We start from the raw sequence: 27,618 nt of genomic DNA on the forward strand, positions 1-27,618 counted from the left end.
GAGGTTGAAGAGCCCTTTAAAGTCCATCCAGGGTCTAACCCTGTGTTTAGAACTGCTGCCCCAAGGAAATTATAGAATATCCAAGAACTTTCACTGCTTTTGTTTAATATTTTTACTACCTTGTGAACATTTGTGAGTAGTGGATGATGCTTGACTTAATGTAATATTACACAAAGGTATCTAATAGGAAAAGTATGCCTCACCATGCACATTGTTTACACAAAGTTACAGGAAGGCGGCATTACAAAGGAGTTTTGATGGGAGTACATTCACTTAGAAAATCTAAGGTTTTCTAAGCACTGGGCTTTTTAAGTGCAAATGAGTAAGAATATTGTTATAATAGCAGATTATTTATCCTAACTTTTGTTTTTATATAATTTATCGTAAATGTCAGTATTATTTGAGTAACAGACACACTTCATAAGCTATGGAAAATGAACACCAAAGTCAGAAACTGCTGCAGGCTTATGGTGTGAGAGATGATGTCCTAATGTGGCACTCAAGGCCCCAGCCTACTTCCAGGGCTACCCAATTGGTTTTGCTAAACATTATGTACTCATTCTATACAGATTCACTTTCCAGCTATCTGTATGGCTTTTGTCCCTTTTTGGTATACTCATCCTCAGCTCCACTTCTCTTTTCTCCAGAGTCCAACTCAGGTCCTTCCTACCTTAATGAAACACTCCCCAAACATTTCAACCCGTGGAAATACTTCAGTTCTTCTGAACTACTGTAGCATTATTACCGTAAACAAAAATTAAAAATGCCACATTTCAGGGAATTTCCCCCCCTAGGATAAGAGCTGTCTCCTTTGCTACAATACTATATCTTCTTGCACCTACAAGTAGATGAGGATTAAATATTTACAGAGATGTGCTAATTTGTCTGTGTGGCAAACACCTTCTGTAATAAGTAGGAAAGTGGAGGTAGTGGGCAAGAAGAAATGGGAAGTTGGTGGCCTTGACTCTCTAACCCCTGCCTGGCTGAAGTGCTTGCACTTTAGTGCCTTCTATCTCAGTGCTTCAGAACAGAGGCAGAACTTGCTCCGAGTGCAGAACCAAGCCCTGAAAACAGTAATTCTGGATCTTGTAAGGGTACCTGTGGTCCGCCTGCTTCCTGGCTAAAACGCCAGCTTTAATTCTTAGAAAAGTGTTGGGTCAATATAGCACTGGATGCTGAGATTCTTAGCCCCTCTTCTCAGCTGGGTCTTGGCCTCACTGTCACCTTGGACTGCTATAAACACATCGGTACTATTTGCTGCTACTTGTCCTCTTCCTAGTGCTGCCATGAAACTACGGAGCAGGGGTGGGCAGAGCTGTGGAAAGGCTGCACATTCTGTCTCTGACCTGGGGCAAAGGAGCAAGTCAGACGGACATTTTGTATGTGCCAGTGGAACCTTGATTTTGCCACATATTAAATCAAACTTTTCTTCCCCTACTACAGTAATAATGGATTCTGGGTAGGAAAAAGACTAAGATATAGAGACATCTTAGTTCTTTACAAAAGATTAGGACTTTCATGTTTGCAGTTTGGCTGAAGTTATAAGGAGGCATTACAAAGGAATTTTGATGGGAGTACTTTCACTTCAGCATTAAATCCCTGTTAGGGACTTTGTTTTGTTGAGTGCTTAGAAAATCTGCTGATCTTATCTCTAAAGGTTTTTATTTGTAGATGGGGGTTTAGCTCCTTTACTCCTGCTTCCTCATTTTATAAAAGGTACTCAGGCTAGGGGAGCAGGTCTAGGACTGTATTCCTTTTAAATCTTAAAAGATGATATCAGGGCCCTCCCTGGTGGCACAGCGGGTTAAAGCACAGCACTAAGAACCTTAAGCCACTTCTGCATGAGTTCATTCCCACCTGCCCCCCGAGGAGATCCACATGGCGGGGGCAGACCTCTCCTGACCCGCCCACTGCTCCCCTCAGCAGTGTACTTCATCCATCTGCCTGTTCTGCTCCCCACTCTGTCTCTGGTGAAGCCTCTCACCCTCCGCATCTCTGGCCTGTACCCCAGTTCTGCATGAATAAATAAATAAATCTTAAAAAAAAAAAGGTGATAATCAGTGAATAAGAGTACTTTGAGGTCCATAAAATCTGTGTGTATTGTGATAGAATGATCACTTATAAGCAATTTATAATTGAAGAATTAGCTGTTGATAAGTGTAGATGAGGATGTACAGAAATTGAAGCTCTCATGCACAGCTGGTGAGAATGTAAACTGATGCAGACACTTTATAACATAGCCTGACAATTCTTTAAATGGTTAAACATAACTGGATGTGACCGAGTAAGTCCACTTGTTATGTACCCAAGAGAAACGAAAACATGTCCCCACAAAATGGCACAGTAAGATGAATGTTTATAGCAGGATTATTCATAATAGTCTTTTTTTAAAAAGATTTATTTATTTATGCATACAGAACTGGAGTACAGGCCAGAGGTGCAGGGGTGGTGAGAAGATTCACCAGAGGCAGAGTGGGGAGCAGAACAGGCCAACTGATGACATACACTGCTGAGGGGAGCAGCAGGTGGGTCAGGAGAGGTCTGTCATGCCATGTGGATCACCTCCGGGATGGGGGTCGAACTCATGCTGAAGTGTTTAGCTTCTCAGTGTTATGCTTTAACCTGATGCGCCACCAGGGAGGACCTATTCATAATAGTCTTACGGGGGTGAACCCAAATGCCTGTCAGCTTATAAGGGATAAATACAAGGTGGTATATAAATACAGTGGGATATTACTTAGTCATAAAAAGGAATTAAATACTGATACTATGAAATGAAACATGCTAACAGAAAGAAGCCAGACACATATGAGACCTTTTATGCAGTGTTGGTTAAGTTAGCAGTTAAGTCAAATCTGTAGAGACAGGATGTAGGTTAGTGGTTCGTTAGGTCTTGGGATTGCTGAGAGAGGATAAGGGAGTGATAGCTAAAGGGTATGAGGTTTCTTTTGGAGATGATAAATGATCTAAAATTGTGATGGTTGCACATATCTTCAAATATATTAAAAACCATTGAATTATATACTTTAAATGGGTGTATTGTATGATACGTGAATTATCTTGCAACATTTATAAAAAAAATCTATCATATGAAGATAATATATGAGAAATAAAAGGAAAGAAAAACAAAGGATCACCTGTTACTTCACTGTTGTTTCAGTGCATAACCAGAATATCTTCCATGTACTTTATAACTTTTAATATAGGTAAGATATGCTATATATTCTTATTTATACCTTTTGCTATCAACAGTATATTAGAAATGTCTGGGTCAGGGCCCTCCCTGGTAGCTCAGTGGGTTAAAGTGCAGCACTACAAAGCTGGCCGCAACCCCTTCAGCACGAGTTCAATCCCTGGCCAGGGAGGTGACCCACATGGTGCCTCAGACCTCTCCTGCCTCACCTGCTGCTGCCCTCAGCAGTACTTCATCACTCTGCCTGTTCTGCTCCCGACTCTGTCTCTGGTGAATCCTCTCACCGCCCCTGCACCTCTAGCCTGTACTCCAGTTCTTGCATGCATAAATAAATCTTTAAAAAAAAATTTATCTGTATTGATAATGCCTTTATATCATGGGACAACTGGCAGTAAATTAGGAAGGACAGGTTTGCATGCATTGGGGAGTAGAAGGGGAGAAGTGTGAACTAGTAAGCACAGGCCCTATCTAATAGGTAACTACTATTCAATTTCAGCTAGTTGTTGCCAGATTGTGTGATTTGATTTTTTTAAGAAAAGAAAAATTTAGATTCTTAGTGAAATTTCTTGATTTTTAAATTTTGTTTGAATTAAGGTGATTTGAGCTACTTTTGGTTAAAGAAAACCCTTTGCAAAACAAATGCTGAAAAGTTTCAATTGCCTGATAATGCATGTTACAGCTAAGCTGGAACAAGGTGACACACTGCTTTCTTGTTTAAGCTCTAATACTGTAAACAAGTGTCCTTTTTGTGGTCTATTTAGTGCCAATTTTTTTATATTTTTGTGCTTTTTGATAGTGATTTTGCAGATTAAAATGGCTCCCAAGTATTTTGCTGAAGTCCTATCTAATCCCTTTTTTTAAAAAAAGATTTATTTTTATTAAGCATACCAAGACCTGGGTTGTAGGCCAGAGGAGAGCAGAACAGTGGATCTACTAAAATACATTGCTGAGGGGAGCAGAGGGCTAGACAGGAGAGGTCTGCTGTGCCATGTGGGTCAGCTCTCTGGCCTGGGATCTAACTCATGCTGCAATGGCTGGCAATAGTTTGATAGTGCTGAAACTTTAACCCCTGTGCCACCAGGAAGACCCAGTCCTGTCTAATCTTAAGCACAAGAAGGCTGTGATGTGCTCAATGAAAAAAATGTTAGAGAAGTTTTGCTCAGATATGAGTTGTAATTGCTTGAAAATTCAGCTTTGATAATGAGTGAACAATAAATATTAAGTAAAATGTCTTTAAGCAGACATATGCATAAAAGGTTAAATGTTAAATGTATGTAACTCTAGAAGGTTATATATTTGGGTGATGAAAACATGACCACAGGCTTACAGAAATTGAACCCTATATTTCCCCTAGGAGCAGTGACTCAGTATTTGTTAACTTAGTGTTAACAGTTGTATTATAGAACATTATTATGAATAACTAGAGCTGACTGTATAGTGTCTTGTGTCTATACAAATATGTAGGTTCCGTTTGCTCAATGAGTTGTTTTGAGTTTCATCCGTTTTGTTATCTTGCTTTTTACTGCTAACTGGTATTCTGACTTACGGCTGTGACTATTGGCTGATGAGCACTTAGGCGGTTTCTATTTTTTGGCTATTAGGGGTACACCTGCAGCAGTGTTCTTGTATAAATCTTTGTGTGTATATTTGTTTTCATTTCTCTTTCATTAACACCTAAGAGGAGTATTACTCTCACTCCCAGACTGCATCATAGGTACACTTTTAGGGAAATCATGTAAGTGTTCTGGGCCCAATTTTGTTGTTCTTCCTTCACATTCCTCAGCTCCAACCTTCATTTTTCTATTTTTCTGATCTGCCCATAGAATTTTAGATGTATTATTGCCTTTATAATAATACTTAACCCTCGTGGCCTTCTGAAGATGCACATCTTTGAACTGAAATTGTAAAATTCCTTAATGGGTCTTAGCAAGACGTATCAAGAAGCTGAGAGTGCATATTTGTGAAGTATCATGAATTACTTTTAAGTTTTAAAAGCACTTATATGTGATAAAAACAAAACCAAATTTTCTTTATAGATTTTAGTTTTCAAGTTGAAGATCATAGTTAGGGTTATATATATTGAATAGAACAAGTTTTTATTCTAGTCTTTATGCCACCAAAGATTATGATAAAACTTTCCTTCGGAAAAGTTCGGAAAACTGTTCGATAGTTCTTTTGACTGTTGAGCCATAAAAGCCAGGCAAGGGGCTTTATTTCTCCTCTCTGATCATCTTGAGCCCTTTGGTTCCCTCGACCAGTCTTATTGTGTATCCACTGAAAATTATGTGAGTGGCCCTGTCACAATGACAGCCTTGCTTGCTTTATTCCCACCTACATAAGTTATTTTGTTTTGTGCACTATTATTCAGTTTTTCCTTTTTAAAAGGAAAGTTAAGATTTTGTCTTAACAATTGTATAGCTTCTCAGCCGCCTTGCACTTAAGTTTAACTATCTTGTTAATTGAAGTAATGCTAGCTGGCTTGAAAGAGCATCTCTTGTGAGTTGGCTGGAGAGTGACAAGTAACTGCTTTAAATGGCAGCCCTCCTTGCTGCCTTATTGTTTAAGGAAACATTTTTAACTGTTCTCAGAAAACTTTCTCCTGACGATGGCTGAGGATGCTTGTTGTTAGTGCTCATCGTTTCCTGGGAAATGTGAAACCATCCAAGAATATATTAAACCACCCTTGAAAACACTGGCACTATATAATGTGAAGGTTCTAGGGTACTATACTATGTTTTCTTCAGATGGAGAGTTAAAGAATATTAGATATTTTTTAGAAGGTAGGGACTTTTTCAATTATAGATTATATTCAATTTTTGGTGGTGACTAAGATTAGAGAGACTAAGTGATTTTCTTAAGCGCTGCCTAATCCTGGAACTCTTCCTGTGTCTCTTTCTCACCCTGTGGCCTTGCTTTCCTGTGGTATGAAAAGACACATCAGGCATACTGTCGAAAGGTTTGGAGTTCCCAATTATTATATAAAGGCAGTCAATTTCCTGAGCAAATGAAGCTAAAGGTGTACTGCATAGATTACTAAAGTAGCTCAGTCTTGTACTGAGGGATGCCTTCCTCCCCAGACTAGACTAACAGATCTTGGAACTCTCCTATAAACCAGGCAAGGTGAATGCTGGTGTTTTACTTGCTAGCTATGGAACCTTACTTAGATAAGTCAGCTTACTTCTTTGTCTAATACTTTGTGTAATTTGGTTGACAAGATACTTATTCTCCGCACCTCAAGTTGTTGATCAAATAAAGAGAAAACTTGTCAAGTGGTTAATTCATGGCTTGGGTCAAGGCCATGTAGCATAGTAGATAATTCAGGCAACTGTAAGACATGCATAGGTAGTTTTGCTCTTTGATATTCTATATGAAAATTAAAGTAATTCTGTGGCATAGAAAATGAATGTTAAGCAGGTTCTTCTTTGTTTAAGAAGTTGTGTTACAAAACATGCGGTTATATTGGCTGTTACATGAAACGGCTGACTTTGGCCTCAGGGAGCCAGTTACTAAACTTGAGTAACTTTACAAAGTAGAGTATACTAGGCAGGGCTGTTTAGCTCATTTGGCATATTAATATCTCTTTTACAGTGTTGTCTTTTTATTGGTAGAATTGTAAATAAAGCAGAGATGTGGATTTTATGTAGGTAATGAAATTTCTCACTATTGATCTGTGCTACTTCACTTTTTCAACTGACTAAAACAACTGTCAGACTCCCTTTAGGAGACAGAACCCACACAATAATTTGAATAGGTAAAGTTTAATATAAAGAACTATTAACTATAGGGGTTGGTACAATGAGGGGTTGGTTGGTTGGTAAGAAATAGAGAAAACTCTAACAAGAAACAGCAGACATAGGTACCGTTACTGTCAGTGAGGCGGCTGCAAGCGCTCAGGGAAGACGCTCGCCCAGGGCTGTGACTTACCTTGTTGGAGGAGGAAGGATAGTCGTGCCTCACTCAGTGGCAGGGAAAGTCATTGTGGTAGATCATATTAGAAATAAACCTTTCAGAACCTGCTGGAAAATCTATCCTCTAAAATGCTAGAGAAAGTCACTTATGGAGAAACGTGTTGCTGGTAGCACTCTGCCACAAACCTGCCTGAGTGAGGTGGCAGAGAAAGCTGCTGGCCACTGTGCCTTGCTCAGGTCAGCCACTCAGCAGTGGCTGGGCACTGGAGTGAGTTGACTGGTGGCAGGGCCTGATGAAAGAAGCATGTTAGAAGTAGGTAGAAAAATTTTTCCTCTTGCAGTCTCCAGTGTTCTCTACTGACAGAGTGCAACATCAGCTGGTAAAAGACAAATATTTAATGGATTCACTTCCATTTTTGTAGTGCAGCCAATGATATTGTAACTGATAAACTGTATTTGTCAGAGTCTACGGATAAGTATTTCTCAATAGAATAGTCTTGTTACACCTTATGTCTTATGTTTTATTTATGGTGGGGATTAATTTAAACTGCTCTTCTGTTCTAGCCAGTTAACTTCTGCTCTGAATTTTTTAATCATAGATTATTTTCTGTTAAAAAATTACACATAGGGCCCTCCCTGGTGGCGAGGCGGGTTAAAGCCCAGCACAAAGAAGCTGAAGCCACTTCCGCATGAGTTCGATCCCTGCTTGCCCTGGAGGAGATCCACATGGCGAGGCAGACCTCTCCTGACCCGCCCGCTGCTCCCCTCAGCAGTGTACTTCGTTGATCTGCCTGTTCTGTACCCCACTCTGTCTCTGGTGAATCCTCTCACCCTCCGCATCTCTGCCCTGTACCCCAGTTCTGTACGAATAAATGGGTGAATCTTTAAAAAAAAAATTAAAAAATAATTACATATATATGAAGTCATTATGTACCCCTGTGTAAAGCTTCTGTCACACAGTATAATGTTTTGGGAGTTTGTCCAAGCGGGTACCTGTATCAATAATCCATTTCTTTGTGTGTAGTATTTCTTTATATGAACATTTCAGTTTATCTGTCCTGTTGATGGACATTTGAGTTTTTTTCCAGTGTTTGATTTCTGAGTAGAACTTCTGTGAACTGTTTTGGGGGAACATATATTCATTTCTCTTGAGGGGAGTAGAATTGCTAGATCATGGGGTAGATAATATGTCTATATATAGATTTAAGAAACTTGTCATTTCCAAATGATTATACCAGTTAACATACCCACCAGTAATATAAGAGAGCCATGGTTCCAGATCCTTAGCAACATTTAGAGTGTTGTCAGTTTTTAAGTTTAGCCATTTTCATGAAAATGTAGTAATAATCTTATGTTGGAGTTTTTCTTTAAGATAGAGTGGACACATGCTATTATATTAGTGTCAGGTATATGACATAAGAACTTGACATTTGTATACAGTATATATTGTGAAGTGGTCACCACAGTACGTCTAGTTACTATCCATCACCACATAGTTATGAACTGTTTTTCTTGTGATGACAATTTTTAAGAACTATTCTTTTAGCAACTTTCAAACATACAATAGAATACTATTAGCTATAATTTTATGTTCTACATTATATCCTCATGACTCATTTATTTTATATTGAGGTTATTGTTTTAATTTACATTTACCTGATTACTAATGATGTTGAACACTTTTCCCTGTAATTAATAGTCATTTACACATCTTCCTTTGATAAATATTTTGCCCATTAAAAAAAGTTGAACTGTTAATTTTATTTTTCAGATTTAGCAACTTTAATAAATACAAATGGTATCTTAAAATGTATATATGCTATGTTTTGGACATTTTATTTTTAATTTTTTTCTTTTAATATTTTTATATATTTCACATCATTTTTCATTTTTGTACAATGTATGCCTTCTCCTCTCAGGGGTAGTCCCTGTAAAATTCCCACCATCCACTTACCCCTGCACCGTCACCATAGTCCCTTGTGCTCTTTTCTCCCCTGTTTTGATTCTTCTGTCTCCCGTTCTGTTGCAGATGTCTCTGATTTATAGTTGCTACTAATTTGTATTTATTTTTTAAAGATTTATTTATTTATGCACACGGAGCTGGGGTGCAGGCCAGAGGTGCAGGGATGGTGGGAGAATTCACCAGAGACAGAGTGGGGAGCAGAACAAGCCGACTGATGAAGTCCACTGCTGAGTGGAGCAGCAGGCGGGTCAGGAGAGGTCTGCCCTGCCATGTGGTCACCTCCGGGGCTGGGGTCGAATTCATGCTGAAGTGGCTTTAGCTTCTTAGTGCTGTGCTTTAACCTGTTGTACCACCAGGGAAGGCTGGCTGCTAATTAAAAAAAAAATTGTTATTGTTACTTTTTTCCTGATCCCTTATTTGGTTCTCCTACATTCTTCCAGGAAGTGAAACCATCTGATGCTTTTCTTTTACCTTCTAACTTATTTCACTGAGCATGATACCTTTTTCATTCTAGCTTTTTTCACTGAGCATGTTACTTCAAGTGGCATGACTATCTTTTTGATTTCTGAATAGTATTCCATTGTGCACACCACATCTTCTTGATCCAGTCATCTATTTTTGGGATTTGGATTGTTTCCCTATCTTACCTATTGTAAATAATGCTGCAGCAAACATGGGTGCAGGTCTCCTTTTCAATTAATGTTTTGTGTTCTTTGGGTAAATTCCTAGGAGTGAAATTGCTGGGTTATATAGTAGCTCATTTTTAGTAGTTAGAGGAACTTCCACACAGCTTTCCATAGTCGTTGGACCAGTTTGCATTCCCACCAGCAGTGTGTAGTAGAGGAACCATTAATTTTTTTAACATTAAGTTTTAAGAAATTTTTATATATTCTGGAAACCAGATGCATATTTGTGAATATTTTGTCTCAGTCCATGGAGACTTACCTATTTATTTTTCTTATTAGTATGTTTTAAAAGTAAGAAGTTTCTGGGCCCTCCCTGGTAGCGCAATGGGTTAAAGCACCACTCTCCGAAGCCACTACAGCACAAGTTCGATCCCTGGTCAGGGAGCTGACCCACAGGGTGTGGCAGATCTCTTCTGATCTCCCTGCTGCTCCTCTTAGCAGTGTTCTTTGTCAGTCTGCCTGTTCTGCTCCCCACTCTGGCTCTGGTGAATCCTCTCCATCCCTGCACCTCTGGCCTATACCCCAGTTCTGTATGCATACATAAGTAAATCTTTAAAAAAAATTTCAGTTGAAATGTGACACCAGAATTTAATTTCATGGTTACTGTTTTCAGTGTCTTATCTGAGGAAACCTTGCCTACCTCTTAAATGTTGACGATTTCTCCTATGTTTTCACCTAGAAGGCTTATAGTTTAGCTTTTTTTGTTAGGTCTCTGATCCACCTTGAATTCATTTTTGTATATTGTGTATGATTTCAGTTGAGGTTCATCTCCCACCCGCTCCATTCACCCATGTACATATCCTTTTTTTTTATTTTTAAATTGTCCAGAGGGCCTTCATTTTTTATTTTTTTAAAGATTTATTTATTTATTTATGCTTACAGAAGTGGAATACAGTTCAGAGACATGGGTCAGAGGGTTCATCAGAGAGAGAGTGGGGAGCAGAACAGGCAGATTGACAAAGTACACGGCCGAGGGGAGCAGTGGGCGGGTCAGGAGAGGTCTGCCGCGCCATGTGGGTCAGCTCCCTGCACAAGGAACGAACTCGTGCTGCAGTGGCTTTGGAGAGCTTCATAATGCAGTGCTTTACCCCGTTGCGCCATCAGGGAGAGCCCTATTTTTATTTTTGAAGATTTAAATTTATGCATCTAAGAACAGGCGTATAGGCCTGAGGTGTGTGTGGGGGTTGTATGTGAGAGAAGATTCACCAGGGACTGAGTGTGGAACAGAATAGGCAAATTGACTGAAATACACTACTGAAGGGAGCAGAGGGTGAGACAGAAGAGGTCTGCTGAGCCATGTGGGTTAAGCTCCTTGACTGGGGATTGAACTTATGCTGCAGTGGCTGCTAATAGCGTCATAGTGCTGAGACTTAACCCCTTGTATTACCAGGGAAAACCTTTCTAATATTTTAATTGTTCTCCCCACCCCACACCCCACCCAATATCTCATCCTGAAAAGTATGGTGAAAGAATGGTGTCAAATCTAACAGGAAAGGAGGTGAATTGGAATATTGAAGGATACACAACTTGTTATGGGATTGAGATTTGCTTCCAGGTTGAGTTGCATTGTTTTTCTCACCTATAGTTTCTGATTCCCAGAATCTTTGCGAGCTCTATTTGGTTAAACTGTTCAGTTCCTTGTCTCACATGAGGGTTAGGAAACTGTGGAGAAAATTTTAACCTGCTCCTAATGAGTGATGTTTCTTTGGAGATACTGTTATACTTAAGTTGGTGGATTATGTAGGTGAAAGTCCTCATTTATGTGGGACTGTGGGGTTTTTATGAGGTAGATAGAAGTGCTTTTCTAATATTTAAAAGTGCTTAAAAGTAGTAATTCTGGTGCTGTTATTTGAATATAGAACACAACTGGAATCTAATCTGCTTGAAGCAGTCAAATTCAAATTATATTTTGCGAGGCATTAAATAGTTCATTTAACTCTTTGTTTATAGGCTTTCCCTGCTCTCACCATCACTTTACGTATTGCTGATTGTCTGAATAACCTCTAATAAACTTTTTATCCAAGTGAAAGATATTTAGATATGTCATTGTGTGGCCCCAGTGATGTATGGCTCTAAATTTGAAGGCCTTCTGTTGAGTTAATATTCTAAAGTCTTGCATTGTTTTGTGAACCTCTGACTATGTAAGGAATTGTGTTATGTAGGCCTAAGAGAGACATCACAGGAGCGCAGGAAAGTTGGCTACCAAGAACATGGTCCTTGCAGGAGAGAGGAGAGCACCTGAGCTGGTCTCAACACCTGTGTGAGAGCAGCAACAGGTTATCTCAAAAGAGCAAAACTCAGTGTAGTTACATTTTGTTGAGGCATTTTACTTCACTTCCAACTGTAGCTTAACATAGTCCAGTATCAGTGTTTAAGGCATTTGAGCTATGGTTACAGTTTCAGATAATCTGTAGAGTAGTATATCATCAGAACATATAAGTCTGTGATTTACCACCAAAGGAAAAGTCCTTTAGATTTCAGCTGTATCTGATTTTTAGATACATGTTACCCTTAGGTACCTCTTAAAATAACACATTCAGTGATCTAATAAACTCCCTTTGGAATTCTGACAGTTTTGGGCTAGCATTGAGACAGCACAGAAAACACAACTATCTCGTGCTTGCATAATTCCTCTATTTGGAATTTTACCTATTTTAAGCTATTGACCATCTTTAATTGGTGGAGGGCTCTAAATGAGGCCCCTAAGTAATATGGAAAACTCAATACTGTCCCTAGAGGTTTGGCATCACCTTACTGTGTGTAGGGGATTCTATTTCCATGTTTTGACATTTTTTTTTTAAATTGTTTTGACTCTCTAATAGTAGGATACATGTGGATATCACTAGTCCAGCATAGCAGATCTATAACTGGAATGAGCTTTATTTATTTATTTCTAAAGATGTATTTATGCATACAGAACTGGATTATAGGCCAGAGGTGTGGGGGTGGGGTGAGAGGGTTCACTAGAGACAGAGTGGGGAGCAGAACATGCAGATGTACTGAAATACACTGCTGACAGGGAGCAGGGGGTGGGTCAGGAGAGGTCTGCCGCGCCATGTAGGCCTGCTCCCTGGCTGGGGTTGAACTCACGCTGCAGTGGCTGTGATAGCCTCATAGTGCTGTGCTTTTATCCTGTTGTGCCACCAGGGAGGGCCTGAGCTTTATTTATTAACCCAGAGTTATAGCTAATTAAAGTTTGGGTGAGTGACAAGAATTACTGCTTGTCTCTGTTCTGAAATAGAGCAGCTTTTATCCAAAAGATGTTATGGTGAGGATAGGAAAATCCCATGTAGGGAGGTATCCGTGTTAGTTACCTTAGGGTGTGTTCACTTTGCTTCAGTTATGTCAGCTTGGCCCCACTGTGCTCATCTTCTCTTTTAGTTGAGTTACACTAGGATGAAGGTGAAGAACTAAATTTAGCGGTCAGTCATGTTAGAGACTGGTGCTGTGAGAACAGTCGTGGTGCTGTCCCTTTGTACAAAGCATCTTACATTAGCCAACTTTGGGTCTTCAGTGGGATTAGTAGTATGAGGTAAGTCCATCAGCTCCCCATACCCTACGTTAGTATTTTTAGATTGTCTCATTTGAAGTGTTCTGGGGTTTTGCGTTTCTTTTAGAACCATTTCTTCTGATCTATATCTGTTACTAGATTTGACCAAGTTTAGATTCACTTGTAAATGTGTAGGCAGACTTACCTGATTTAGGTATGGTTCACCTGAACCGTTTAGTACCAGTGCAGGTATTTGTGTAGCTCCTTATTCAAGAATAATGTCATACAAATTGTGAACAGTGTTTCAAATGAGGAATGAGCAATCTCTGTGTTGGTTTTTTTTCCTTCTCATTTTGATTTCTTCTATATCACTTTGGACCTGTATTCTTAAAATTCTGTCCTTGAATCTGTGATTTTCCACTACAGTTCAGGTAGATGTTTTCAAAAGGATCTTTACTAAAATGTATGTGGGGAAACACAGATTTCTAATCTTAGAAGTCCAGTAAGAACAGGGCGCCCTTCCTGGTGGCACAATGGATTAAAGTGCAGCACCATGAAGCTCACTGCAAGTTCAATCCCTAGCCCCGGAGGTGATCCATGTGGCATGGCAGACCTCTCCTGACCTGCCTGCTGCTCCCCTCAGCAGTGTACTTCATCAGTTGGCGTGTTCTGCTCCCCGCTCTGTCTCTGCTGAATCCTCTCACTGCTCCTGCACCTCTGGCCTCTGCCCAGGTTCTGTAGCATAAATAAATAGATCTTTAAAAAGAAATTCAGTAAAAACAGGAAGGGTTCATAGGATTCTAGCTTCTTTCTGTGCCCTACATTACTTCTTTTCTAGCTGTCTCAGGCTTCCTGCCAAGTTTTCTTTCTTCCTTGCTCCCTGTTTGCTCTCAGCCTGGTGTCCCCAACTCCTGGGTAGGACCTGCTGTTCTAAATATTCCTCCATCTCTTTTCTGAAGACAAACAACAAAACAGGTTTAAAAGCCGTTACACCTTTTCCCCCTTCTTGTTTCAAACCTCTAGGATCGCTGGAGGCTTCTGTATACATTTCTGGTTTCTTAGATTAGGGCATGTGCCTGTCCCAGGCAGGCTCACTTGACAGGCTTACATACCTTGAGCACATTCCCTATATTTCCTTAGAAAAGAGGTTTGTGAATATCTGCTTGAAACAGTCCAAACTGCAGGCAGGAAAGATCTGTTCTCCTCCACTCTCTCTGTACTTGCGTCTAACATATCATATGGAAAAACAAGCGTGGACTTGAATTTAAAAAAAAGCCTTAGGTTCCCTTGGTTATATGCTTTAGAGACAAACATGCTTTTATGCTAGCTTTCTGTGATAATTTTCTTTGGTCCACAAATTAAAAGGTATTTCTGTAGCTTTCCTGTCAGAACCCATATTAGTTTATTTCTGAAACTAGTTTTCATCAGTTCCAGAGCTATGCCACCCAAACTTTGTGTGTTGTTTTTTTCTGTTAGAGTGACTTATCAATCCATTGTGGTTTTTTCCAATTAGGTAATTGCACAGTTTTCCCCTTGGATTTTATGAGAGTAAAAAACAAATGATGTTACAGAAATAATATCAGTTTTACTTAACATTCTTGATTTATCAACTTTAAATTTAATTATTAGAAAACTGAGTAAATTTCATATATATAGTTTTTTTTTCAAAGATTTATTTATTTGTGCATACAGAACTGGGGTGCAGGCCAGAGACTCAGGAGTGGCGAAAGACTTCACCAGAGACAGTGAGTGAGGAGCAGAACAGGCAGATCGACAAAGTACACTGCTGAGGGGAGCAGCGGGAGGGTCAGGAGAGGTCTGCCACACCATGTGATCACCTCCAGGGCAGGCAGGAATCGAACTCATGCGGAAGTGGCTGTAGATTCTCAGTGCTGTGCTTTAACCCGCTGCGCCACCAGGGAGGGCCAATTTCATATATTTTTTTAAGGGACATTAATATTTGTCATGATGCTTTTAGTGTTTAAGTAGATACATTTAATTTTTAGGAGTGGGAATAGATACATAGATTTTTATGAAATTTTGAGGAAATTTGCAAATATTCCTGTGTGTTTTGAAGGCACCAAGGATGTTTTATTTTTACTTTAGAGAGAGTGCATATAAAACACAAGTAGTTAATCTAAGCCTACAAAAATATGTTAACCACAGAATTTGGAATCCTACTCAAGTTTCTGTAGAACGGGCCTGCTTATCTGCATTTTCATTGTGTCTACCTGACTAAAGAACTTAGTGACCAGATATTATCCTGCTCTTGCTGTGGAGGTAGTGCTACTTTAGTTCTTAAAATAGGCTTGACCTCATTCACCACCATGTCTAATTGCAGCACTTATTAGCCAGGGCTTTTACTCTTTGTCACTTTCTAGGCTCACTGTGTTGTTGAATTAAAACAAACAATTTACATTGTGTCACTTAAGTTTGGTTAAGTTCTTTGATGTGGTTTATCCTTTACAATCAAGATTAACTGTATGTTTGCTTAATTTCCTCCTTCCTATTTCTCTTTTGTGTCATTAATGAAAAGTAATTCTTCCTTCATAGGCTGTCTTTTTTTTCCTTCCATATTTTGTTTAGTTGTTGCTCTTCTTGTGCAGGTACTCTTATTTCTTTCATATATCAAATCTTTCTGGAGTCAAACACAGAATTTTTGTGTTTCGTTTGTTTTTTGGAGGTCTAACTGATCGCAGATATACCTTTGTTTATCATAAAGCCTTGTTATCTCTTTGTTCTGGTTTTGGTAATCCTAGATTAAAAACCCTACAAAAATGAACAATATAAGCAAATAAAAATGTTTAATCAATAAAAAAGTGAACAGACACACTTGTCCCTCCATTAACATTTTCTCACATTGTGCGAACATCTTTTCTCATGTTTATCAGTCATCTGAGCCTCCTCTGTTTCCCCATTTTCTTTTTTTTCCCCCTATTTTTACTTACAGGAATTCTTCATATATTGTTCACTAATTTTTTGCTACATTATTGCAGATAATCAACTCCTTTTTTCACTTGTATTCTCTTAGAAAATAATTTTAATGTGGCTAGTGGTGAGAACACTAAGCATAAGGAATCTTTTGGGCTGGTAGAAATTTGAAAAAATTGGAACATGGTTCATAAATTTGCTAATACAATTGCATTGTACACTTAAAGTAAATATGTTTAGTGGTATGCCAATAAAATCTTAAAATTCTTTAATTAAAAAAAGATTCATTTATTTATGCATACAAGAACTGGGGTACAGGCCAGAGGTGCAGGGGATATGAGAGGATTCACCAGAGGCAGAGTGGGGAACAGAATAGGTGAATTGACTGAAATACAGTGCTGAGGGGAGCAGTGGACAAGACAGGAGAGGTCTGCTGTGGCCTGTGGGTTGGCTCCCTGCCTGGGGATTGACTGGTACTGCAGTGGCTGCCAGTAGCTTCATAGTGCTGTCTTAACCCCTTGAGCCACTAGGGAGGGCCCAAAACTATGTTTCTCCTTTTTTTTTTATTTTACAAAAGTTTATTTTTACATCATTTTGTACGTTTTTTTTTTTTCCCTTTTTTTTTTTTTCCATCTCAGTTGTAATCCCCGCGGGTTTCCCGTCACCAAGTCACCCATGTGCATTCACCATAATCCCGTGCATTTCCCTCTCCAACCCCCCCCCCCCGGTTGTTTTTGATCCCATTCCCCACTCCACCCCCGCAAAATGTCTCTGGTATATGGTTGTTCATTATTTTTGTTATTTTCTCGCCTGGTCCATTATACTCCTGCTATGAGTGAAACCATCCGGTATTTTTCTTTCTCTTTCTGGCTTATCTCACTAAGCATGATCTTTTCCAGCTCCATCCAAGTTGCTGCAAAAGATATGTGTTTCTCTTTTTGGTTGCTGAGTAATATTCCATTGTATATATGTACCACATCTTTTTTATCCAGTCATCTACTTTTGGGCATTTGGGCTGCTTCCACGTTTTTCCAATTGTAAATAAAGCAGCAATAAACATGGGGGTACAGGTATCTTTTTCAATCAATGTTTTTGTGTCTTTTGGGTAGATACCTAGGAGTGGGATTGCTGGGTCGTAGGAAATCTCCATGTTTAGCAGTTTGAGGAACCTCCAAACAGTTTTTCCATAGTGGTTGTACTAGTTTGCATTCCCACCAGCAGTGCAGGAGAGTTCCTTAAAACTATGTTTCTTTTAAGGTTTGCTCTTGTGAATCACAGTTGAGTCAGTTCTAAGGCAATTATTTGGATAGCTTTATTCCTGCTTCTGGGAGAGTAAATTTTTAGTTTGTCAGATTATTTTTTAATATCTTGGCAGAATCTCTGCCTTCAGGCACATGTCACATATTATCAAGCTACTTTTTTTTTTCATCTTGGGGCTAGAGGAGAGCATGTCCTTTGTCATTTGAATGAAGGACTTGCTCTTCAATTATTGGAAGTTTCTTTGTTGTCATCCGAAAACATTTGTTTACCATTTTATGTACACATTACGTTAATTAAAGAGTTGGATTTTGATATAATTATTACAGTTATTTCTGTCCTTTCTCTTAAGATAGTTTTGCTAAAAGTGACAGAAGACTCTTAATATACCTATTATTACATAACAAGATATCAAGCACAAGATTTTTTTTTGTCATTCTGTTCAGCTTGCTCACCATGTTCACATTGTTTTTAGTCTAGAGTCACAAGTCTTTCAAATATGACATCTAACATCATCATATCCTGAGGTAGAAGGGTGTTGTTTTTGTATTCTTTAAGAGGAAGTTATCTTTTCCCAGAAAACCCTTGGCCAAATTTCCCTCAAAACTCATTGGGCAATAGAAATTCATATGCCTTTTCCTAAATCAGCCACTTAAAAGAAACCAGTTCTGTTCAAAGTTCTTCCTTAGCTAGAATAAGTTTCACATGCCCTTGAGGTTTGACTACATGAACAAGACTGGGAACCTGTTAACAAAGACATAGAAGCTGCTAACATAATCTTTGCCCTCTCAGTCTGCTGTTTCCACTGTGGGCTTCAGTGCACATTGTACTTCAGGAGCAGCCTCTGGTTGTTTATAAAGAGGCAGAGCTGTCATTTCCATACCTCCGAGGCTGGACAGTAAATGAAGCAAGCCCAAGCCCTTCGCTTTCATCAGCAAACCTACAGGGTTAACAATTAGGTGTCTTAGCTTTTACAGGTGAGGAAATTTGAAGTTAAGTGAGTTATCCAAGTCCATCACCTTGTAAGCAGGTTTTCAGAGAGGTTAAAGGCACATTTCAGAGAGGTTGTGGGCACTTTTTCAGGTTCTAAGATATTAAAAAAGAAATGCCAACACCTGGGAGATCAGGTGTGAAGGAGGCAGTGTTAACACCAGACTCCCTGCTGTTGCTCAGGAACAGTGGACTAGCAGACAGCCTGGCCTGGGTGGCCATGCCATGCAGGTGGGCACCGTGGAGGGCAGTGGAAGAGGCAGAAACAAAACCACAGGGGTATTGGCTGGCGTTTTTCTGAGCGGAAGCCTTTTCATAGCTGAGCAGGTTAAGGCATACGGACTTGGCTGGCCATCCTGCCAGCCAAATCTCCTGATTTGAAAGTGGATTCCCAGGATCTCTTGCAGAACACAAGATGAGTTTATTTTACTGACAGGCGCTAATAAAACCTGGGGAAGTTTTGAAGTGGCCTGCTTGCTTACTTGTTTGTTTGTTTAGACCTACATATTTGTAGTCACTAGAGGATGTTATATCACCGGGGTTATTGGGACAATCAACAGTCTATGGCTAGGTTTAAAGGAAATCTAGAAGATGACCTAGTCAAACCAAGAAATGCATAGATTATGAATATAGGGACTGTGTCAGGGGCAGTTAGGCTAACAATCTGCGTTCTTTGACTTTGCTGTAAAGTACATTTAGTGTTGTCATTGAGGAAAAGCAAGGTGCAGGAGATGACCTCAACGCTGTAGCAGCCAGAACCACAATGAGCATGTTGTGTAAGTCTGCAGGCAGTCTTTGAGGGTAGCGCAAGGTGGCTTAGCAGGAGTAGCACTTACCAGCCTCTTCGCAGCAATAACTAGGAGCATACAAAAGGCTCCTTTCTCCAAGAGTCACTTTGAAGAATTTGCCAATTAATGAATGGAGGACACTTAAGCAATCATCCTAAATTAATCTGGAATTATTCTCTCTTCTACCTACAATTTGTAGTTTGAAAAATTGGAGATTATGATTTGCTGTAATGGAGATCATGGATGACTAACTAGGGCTGGTAGTCCTTTCAGCCACTAATGATGTTAGCCAAAATCTTTGGTGGCTGAATAACATGTTTCTCTTCTTTGGAGAAGATTGTGTCTCTGTTCTAATCCCGAATTAGAAAAGCACTAATTCCCAGAATTCAGGTCATGTTTGTTACCAGCACTGTATTACTATTTGTTCACTTACTCTGAAACTGTTGTCTTCTAGTCCCAGTAAAGAGGGAAAACAGGGAGGGGGGGAAAAACCAAAGCAAATTTAATAGAACGGTATGTGGTATATTTTACATGTTTATATCTAAGAAGATATTTGAAAAGTAAAAACAACATGACTTTATATATACCTATCATATGGAAACAGAATGTCAGAAGTATAGACTTTTTAAAAAAGATTGGTTCATTTATGCATACAAGAGCTAGGGTGTAGGCCAGAGGTGCTGGGGGTGAGAGGATTCACCGGAGACAGAGGGGAGCAGTGGGCAAGACAGGAGGTCTGCTGTGCCATGTGGGTCACCTTTCTGGCCGGGGATGGAATTCCTACTTCAGTGGCTGTGGATAGCTTCATAGTTGTGTGTCTTAACCCCTTGTGCCACCAGGAAGGCTTTCTAAATGTCTAGACTTTGGACTGGAGATTGGACTTCTGCCTTCCAGTTCTATAGAGGTTGGCATGAATCTCTCGAGTACAGGGAATGTTCATGTCTTTGACTTTCCTCCTCCCCAAATCCTCTGGAACACGTGGCACTGTTGACTCCTCTCCTTTCCTAGACATCCAGGCTAGAAAGTTTTGTATCCTGCTGGTGTTCCATCCAGAGTCAGAGTCAAGTCAGGGCAGGAGCCACCTGACAGTGTAAGAGCCCACAGCCACAGTGGGCACCTCCAGAGTTTTTGGAAAACTCTCCACCTGAGATGTATATATAATTTCCATATTAGGCTTTTTACTCACTGTGATCCTCTTCGTGGGATTCATTCCCATTGACCGTTTTTTGACCAGATGGAGATAAGACAGAATGAATTTGTGGTAGTGACAGTAAGTAATTAACAATAGTGATATATCACTGCAATCGACTTGGCAGAGGGTGCCCTAAAGTTGTATACCAAACTCAAGTTTGGAGAGAATGGAGTTTGGGGAATCTCCCTGGCATTAAGGACATACTGCAGTTTTACAGAGTAGTAAGCTTATGTTGCCCATTTTGCCCTTAACTGGGGTTCAGGGAAAAAAAGGGCTCTTGTAGATAAAACCATATTTAGAATATTCCATATTCTAAAAACATTTTTCTTTTTTATTCCCGATCTTCCAGTATAGTCTTGCCTACTGCACTCCTAGTTCTAAAAGTATACTCAGTATTAAGGAAGTTGCCAACTACTTTAACTTTCTTGCGAGAAAATTGAAATTACAGGAGGGTATTTAAATATATGGAGCTTTTCCTAGTATGAGTCAGAAAGGGAAACTGTCATGCTAGACTTGGTCATAAATTGATGGCTATAAATTTAAACTAGGAGAACTACAAAGCCTAAATTTCTTTGGGAAAAGCAAAACTTTTTTATATGATTCTATAACTCAGCAAAGAATGGGTTTCTTTGCCTGTTCATGGCACCTTCTGCAGAAAAGTTGGTATGGTAGTGCGACCTGATTGCTCCGGCAGAAAACCTCCTTTGGATCGGAGGCACTTCCTTACCAGTGCTGGCTTCTGTGAGAAGCCTGAACAGAGTGAATTTGTGTTTCCTTTTGTCCCCCACTCTTTGTTGAATGTGAAATAAACAGGATAGTTGCCTTCTTGATGGCTGTAACATACTGTAGCTCTAAAATCAAATCCTTTGGAGAACTTAGAAGGAATCTCAGAGTTAGAAAAGGAAGTGAATGTGGACTTTTGTGCATGAAAGGATGGATGGAGAAGACCAAAGTTGCACTGTTCAACCAAAATTTACCAGCTACCTCTCAAGCCCCTGGCAGTGGTGTACAGTATGCTGGGCAAACATGGAGTCTGTTCTTACCTGGGACTGTCGTTTTGTTAGCTCCAGGGAAACTAGCTTGCCAGGTGTTCTGATACCCCCTCCTCTTTTCTTCCTTCTGTAGGAAAGAAGAATAAGCAGACTAGACTCTGACCTTCGGCTTTCAGTCTGCCAGTCCGCCTGCCTAGCTCTCTCTTCGTGGCCCATGTGCTGCATCCTCTGCCCTCAGTGTGCAACTGGCCCCCAACGCAATGTGTGTTTGTCAAACCATGGAAGTGGGGCAGTATGGCAAGAACGCAAGTCGGGCCGGAGACCGGGGAGTCCTCCTGGAACCCTTCATCCACCAGGTGGGCGGACACAGCAGCATGATGCGCTACGACGACCATACCGTGTGCAAACCGCTCATCTCCCGGGAGCAGCGCTTCTACGAGTCCCTCCCTCCTGAAATGAAGGAGTTCACCCCTGAGTACAAAGGTCAGTCACTGCCAGTGTGGAGGCCTCGACTCAGTTTTCCTTGTCTTGTTTTCCCCCTGTGATGAGGTTGTACGTGTCTGTTGTCTCAAATCAGCTAAGTCGCTTTATTGAGCAAAATTATTAGAAGTTGAAGTCATCAGCAAGATCTTTGTATCTTGAGAATTGAATTCATCGATAATGTAAAATGGAGAAGGATTCACAAAATTAAGTCCCATTTGGTGGAGTGGATCATAGTGCTGTCAGGGCTTCCTGTTTTCTGGAATGCTTTAAGAGAGAAGTGGAGAGCATTTCTCTGGCCCCAGAGAAAGGAGGAAGAATTGGATGCTTTCCTTTCCAAACTGTTGAAGTAGCTGGCAGGAGGCTGTGTGGAGCCTGTGTCTTTGCGTGCTGAGAGTATGGATGGATGGTAAGAAATTAACAGAATGACTGGGGCCTGGCGGCCTTAACCAATGAAGGAGAAGGAATCTGTTTCAAAATACAATTGAGAGAGAATCCATGAATCGTCACTTTATTTTTTAAAGTGATTGTTTATCATGTATAAGTTTTTATTTTAGGTTTTCTGCTTTTTAAGCTTCTAAAACTCTGTGGGTTCAGTCATCCACTTCACCCCATACCATTCTTTTACTTAATGGGTCCTGTACTTAGAAGAATCAATCCATACTGGTGTTGACTTTTGCTGCTTATTTCACTTTTTAAAAATTTGTAGTAAAATATCTATAACAAAGGTTGACATTTTTATGTGCTAAGTAAGTACATTGGCATTGTTATATAACCCTTACCACTATTTCCAGAACTTTTTCATCACTTCAGACAACTGTACCCATTAAATGATAACTCCCGACTTGCCCCTCACCAGAACCACTGGTGACCTGTAATCTACTTTCTGTCTCTGCACATTTGTCAGTATTTTATATAAGTGGAATTGTAATTTTTGTCCTTTTGCATTTCCAAGGTTTGTGTTTGTAATTTTTCAAGGGTCATCTGTGTTGTAGCATCTGTTATAACTTTCTTTCTTCTTATGGCTGAACATTGGTCCTTTTTAAGTATATATGCCATATTCGTACATCCATTCATCTGTTGCTGGACACTTGGGTGGTATCCAGCTTTTGGCTACTAAAATGTTTCTGTGAATATTGGCTTGAAAGTATTTTGAAATCCCTGTTTTCATTTCTTTTGGTTATATACCTAGGAGCAGAATTGCTGAATCATATAGTAATTCTGTATTTTACCAATTTTAAAAAAGATTTATTTTATTTATTTATGCATAGGAGAGCTGGAGTGTTCTATTTCTGGTAGGCTAGAGGTGTGGGAGGATGAGAGGATTCACCAGAGACAGAGTGGGGACCAAAACAGGTGGATCTACTGAAACATGAAACAAACTGTTGGGGTGAGTAGCGGGAAGATAGGAGAGGTTTGCTGCGCCATGTAGGCCATCTCCCTAGCCCAGATCAAACTCATGCTGTAGTGGCTTGATAGCACTGAGCCTTTTTATTTTTTTGTTGTTTTTTTATCTAATAATTATTTTTACATCATTTTGTGGCTGAGCCTTTTTTTCTTTTTTAAGATTTATTTATTAATGCATACAGAACTGGGTGCAGGGGCAGTGAGAGGATTTACCAGAGACAGCGTGGGGAGCAAAACAGGCAGATCAATGAAGTACACTGCCAAAGGGAGCAGCAGGTGGGTCAGGAGAGGTCTGCTGCACCATGTGGGTCACCTCCGGGGCTGGGGACTGAACTTGCACTGAAGCAGCTGCGGCTAACTTGCAGTGCTGTACTTTAAGCCATTGTGCCACCAGGGAGGGCCCAGAACTGAGCCTTTAACAAACCCTGTGCCACCAGGGAAGCTCTTCTGTATTTTACTTTTAGAGGAACTGTCAAACTTTTTCGTAGTTTGACATTCTTACTAGCAGTATTTCTATTTGTGATTTTGTCTTTAACTATTATAACCATCCTACTGAGTATTATATCAGTGTGCTGTTGGTCATTTGTATATCTTTTCTGGAGAAATGTCTGTTGAAGTCCTTTCTGCTGTTCCAAATTGGATGGTTTGATTGCTATTTCAAACAGAATCAGAAGAATACTGGATTTGGAGGAATACATAGTCAGTCATAGGCTACAAAATAAAAGTAAAGGCCAGAATTCAACACTGCTTGTTCTAAGTGGCTGTGAAACAACAGTTCCATATGCTTTATTAATTCAGATTTTCCCACCTACCCATTCCCACTCAACACATCCAAACCTTATACTATAAGTATGTCAAAACCAGAAAGCCCTATTAAGTCAGAGTCCTCTGATGCTAAGAGAAAAAAAAAAAATCCCTTAAAAGGAAATTTGAGCCTTAGCTCCTGAGACGTGTTTTCTAAATTAGCCTCTGAATAAAAAATAACAAATAAGAAAAAAAAGAGGGAGAGAGAAGAAAAAAGAAACCATAATCATCAGAATTGAGACAAATTAGAATTTCAAGGTATCTCCCAGGAAAAGATAGTAAGTTAAGGTACTGATGTAGTTGTCCCCCTGCTCTTTCTTAGCCTGAGAAACAGAAATCTTTAAAGTTATAGCATATCTTTAGTATCTGCTTAATTTTCTTTCTTTGGGTGCATTTTTGCAAGGGAAAAATGTATGCACTTCCTCAAATATATAGTTCGTTTAGCTTTTTGTCACTGATGCTGTTGCTGGGACTCCCTATGTTGCCTTCCTTCTGCTGGCTGCCCTCTGGGACATTGCTTCCCTCAGCCCCAAGGACGTCAGAATATCCTGAACAGCATGTGCATTGAGGAGATGAGCAGCTCAACAAGGCCATCAGTTGGCAGAAGGAAAAAAGCATTGGAGTTGTTAATGGGCAGTTTCTCTGCAAGTTGACTAGTTCATGGGCCCTTTCTTCTGCCCGTGACCCACTGCAGCTCCTACTGCTGGTTACACCCCGCTCTGCAGCAGAGGAGAATGGAGGAGGAGTTGGTAGAGTCCTATGCGGATTTGATTTTACTAACTAGAGTCCTGTTCTGCAAAAAACAAAAACACGGGCCCTCCCTGGTGGCGCAGCAGGTTAAAGCACAGCACTAAGAAGCTAAAGCCACTTCAGCATGAGTTCGATCCCCGCCTGCCCCGGAGGAGACCACATGGCTGGCAGACCTCTCCTGACCCGCCCGCTGCTCCCCTCAGCAGTGGACTTCTCAGTCAACCTGTTCTGCTCCCCACTCTGTCTCTGGTGAATCCTATCACCCTCCGCATCTCTGGCCTGTACCCCAGTTCTGTATGAATAAATAAATCTTTAAAAAAAAAAAACCCACATATTTCAAATGTAGCTTGATCCTTTTTCCTAAGTCAAATTAAACCAAATGTATTCAGATAGAGGTTAATACTGTTTTGGGCCTTCCTTTGGTGGCGCAGCAGATTAAAGCACAGCATTACAAAGCTGGCCATGCTGGCCACAGCCACTTCTGCACAAGTTCAATCCCTGGCCAGGGAGGAGACCCACAAGGCTTAGCAGACTTCTGTCTCGTCTGCTGATCCCCATAGCAGTGTACTTCGTCAGTCTACCTGATTTGCATCCCACTTAGTCTCTGGTGAATCCTCTCACTGCCCCCGCACCTCTAGCCTGTACCCCAATTCTGTATGAATAAATAAATCTTTAAAAAAAACAACCTTTTTAATTCATGTATTTTTTTTTAAAGATCTAGCATACAGAACTGGGGTATGGGTGAGAGGTGCAGGGTTGGTGAGAGGATTCACCAGAGACACAGTGGGGAGCAGAACAGGCAGATCGACAAAGTACACTGCTCAGGGGAGCAATGGGTGGGTCAGAAGAGGTCTGCCTCCTCATGTGGGTCACCTTTGGTCCAGGGTCCAGGGATCGAACTCGCACAGAAGCAGCTGCAGCTCGCTTGCAGTGCTGCACTTTAACCTGTCGCACTACCAGGGAGGGCCCTCAGTTCATGTATTTCAAAGACCAACAACATTTATTTTGAAATAAATGTAAAATCACAGAAATATACAAAAATTATAAGAGTTCTCATATACCCAGATTTATCTAATACTAACATCTTTATTTAACCATAATACAATTTATAATTGCCAAAATCAAGAAGTGTGTATTATTATGATACTAATTAAACCTTTTTCATATGTCATCAGCTTCCACTGTACCCTTTTTCTGGTCTAGGAGTTCACATTGTGTTTAGTCTTCTTCAATCTCTTCTAACCTAGGATAGTCTCTCAGAGTTAATTTGTTATGGCTTCAAAACTTCTAAAAAGTACTAGCAGTTATTTTATAATTGTTCTTGATATGATGAACTGAGGATGATACAGGATCATTTCTGTTGCCCACTAATTTATAATTATGAACTGTCATTCAAATTACTCTAGATTTCACCACTGGAACTCCTTTATTGTGGCTTGTGTGTACTTTTGACATGTAACCCCACTTTAAAAGATTTATTTATGCATGTAAGAACTGGGATATAGACCAAAGGTGCAGGGGAATGAGAGTATTCACCAGAGGCAGACGAGGGAGAAGGACAGGCAGATGCTCCAGGCTCATCTTTTATTTTGCATACACCAGCTCAGGAAGCAGCCATTTCTTCAAGCAGCTCTGCTTTTTTGGCTAGGAATGGTAAGTAGTAAAACCAGCATTGTATAACATTTACATGTATTGGTTGCTATTGTAGTCTAGAAATACTAATCCTCAATAACTAATCCTCTTAATATATTGATTGCCAGAATCACATGCATTTTTAACAAGCTAAGGGAAAATGTCAGTTATATTCTTTAACCTTGGCAATAGGTTTGAAGAGAGATTTTCATTTATTTAGTATGAACTATTAAGGTCACCAAGTGTAGTGCTTCTAGAACTGAAGTTTTTGCATCCTTCTACAAATAAATTTTGCCTCGTTCATGTATCAATTATTGAGCTTGTGTCAGTAGTGTAAAAGACCAAAAAGTTCATACCTTCAAGAATTTACATGCTGTTGTGACCAAGAGTAAAACACATAGAACAGTTATAGATTGTGGTAATGCTGTGGAGAAACTAAACAGAACAGGGGCTTCCATACCACCATACTTGATGTAGGAGCATATCACATCAGGGAAGGAGTGTTTGGAGAAACTTGAAGGATGAATGCTAAGGGCAATGGAAAGAACATTCTGAACATAAGTGAAATAACAAAGAAAATGTTTGGGGTGTTCTAAGAACTAGTTTGCCGCTTCTTGCCAACAGAGTTAAGGTAACAATCCATTTCAAAAATAATTGAAGGACTTGAACAGACATTTCTCTAGAGAAGAGATAAATGACCAGTAAGCACATGAAAAAGATGGTTAATATCATTGGTCTCTTGGGAAATGCAAGTCAGGACGGCAATGTGTTACCATTTCCCATCCATTAGGATGGCTATTAAAAAAAATACATTGTCAAGGATGTGGAAAAAATGGGAACATTGTTGGTAGGAACATCAAATGGTATAGCTACTTTGGAAAGCAGTTTGACAGTACTTCAAAGAGTCAAACACAGAATTACTTACCATATGATTCAACATTTCTACTCTTAGTGCATTATTATAGTAGCCCCAAAGTGGAAACAACTCAACAGATGAATGGATTGACAAAATGTGGTATATGCTTAAAGCAAAATAATATTCAGCCATAAAAAGAAATGAAGGTTTCACTCATAGCAGGAGTATAATGGACCAGGCGAGAAAATAACAAAAATAATGAACAACCATAGACCAGAGACATTCTGTGGGGGTGGAGT

The 27,618-nt window shown here is 39.9% G+C and overlaps 1 protein-coding gene across 1 annotated transcript in view; it reads left to right on the forward strand.

The window, feature by feature from the left end:
* Window positions 1–27,618, forward strand: part of IP6K1 (inositol hexakisphosphate kinase 1) — a 39,421-nt gene that overhangs the window by 1,646 nt on the left and 10,157 nt on the right. Inside the window, exon 2 of the mRNA XM_004676155.2 lies at window positions 21,524–21,873. Coding sequence (XP_004676212.1) covers window positions 21,651–21,873 — 223 coding nt within the window. The 5' untranslated portion in view covers window positions 21,524–21,650. The remainder of the gene's footprint in view (window positions 1–21,523; window positions 21,874–27,618) is intronic.

Source organism: Condylura cristata, unplaced genomic scaffold (genome assembly GCF_000260355.1).
Source record: "Condylura cristata isolate star-nosed mole 26May11 unplaced genomic scaffold, ConCri1.0 scaffold00004, whole genome shotgun sequence".
NCBI classification, from domain to species: Eukaryota; Metazoa; Chordata; class Mammalia; order Eulipotyphla; family Talpidae; genus Condylura; species Condylura cristata.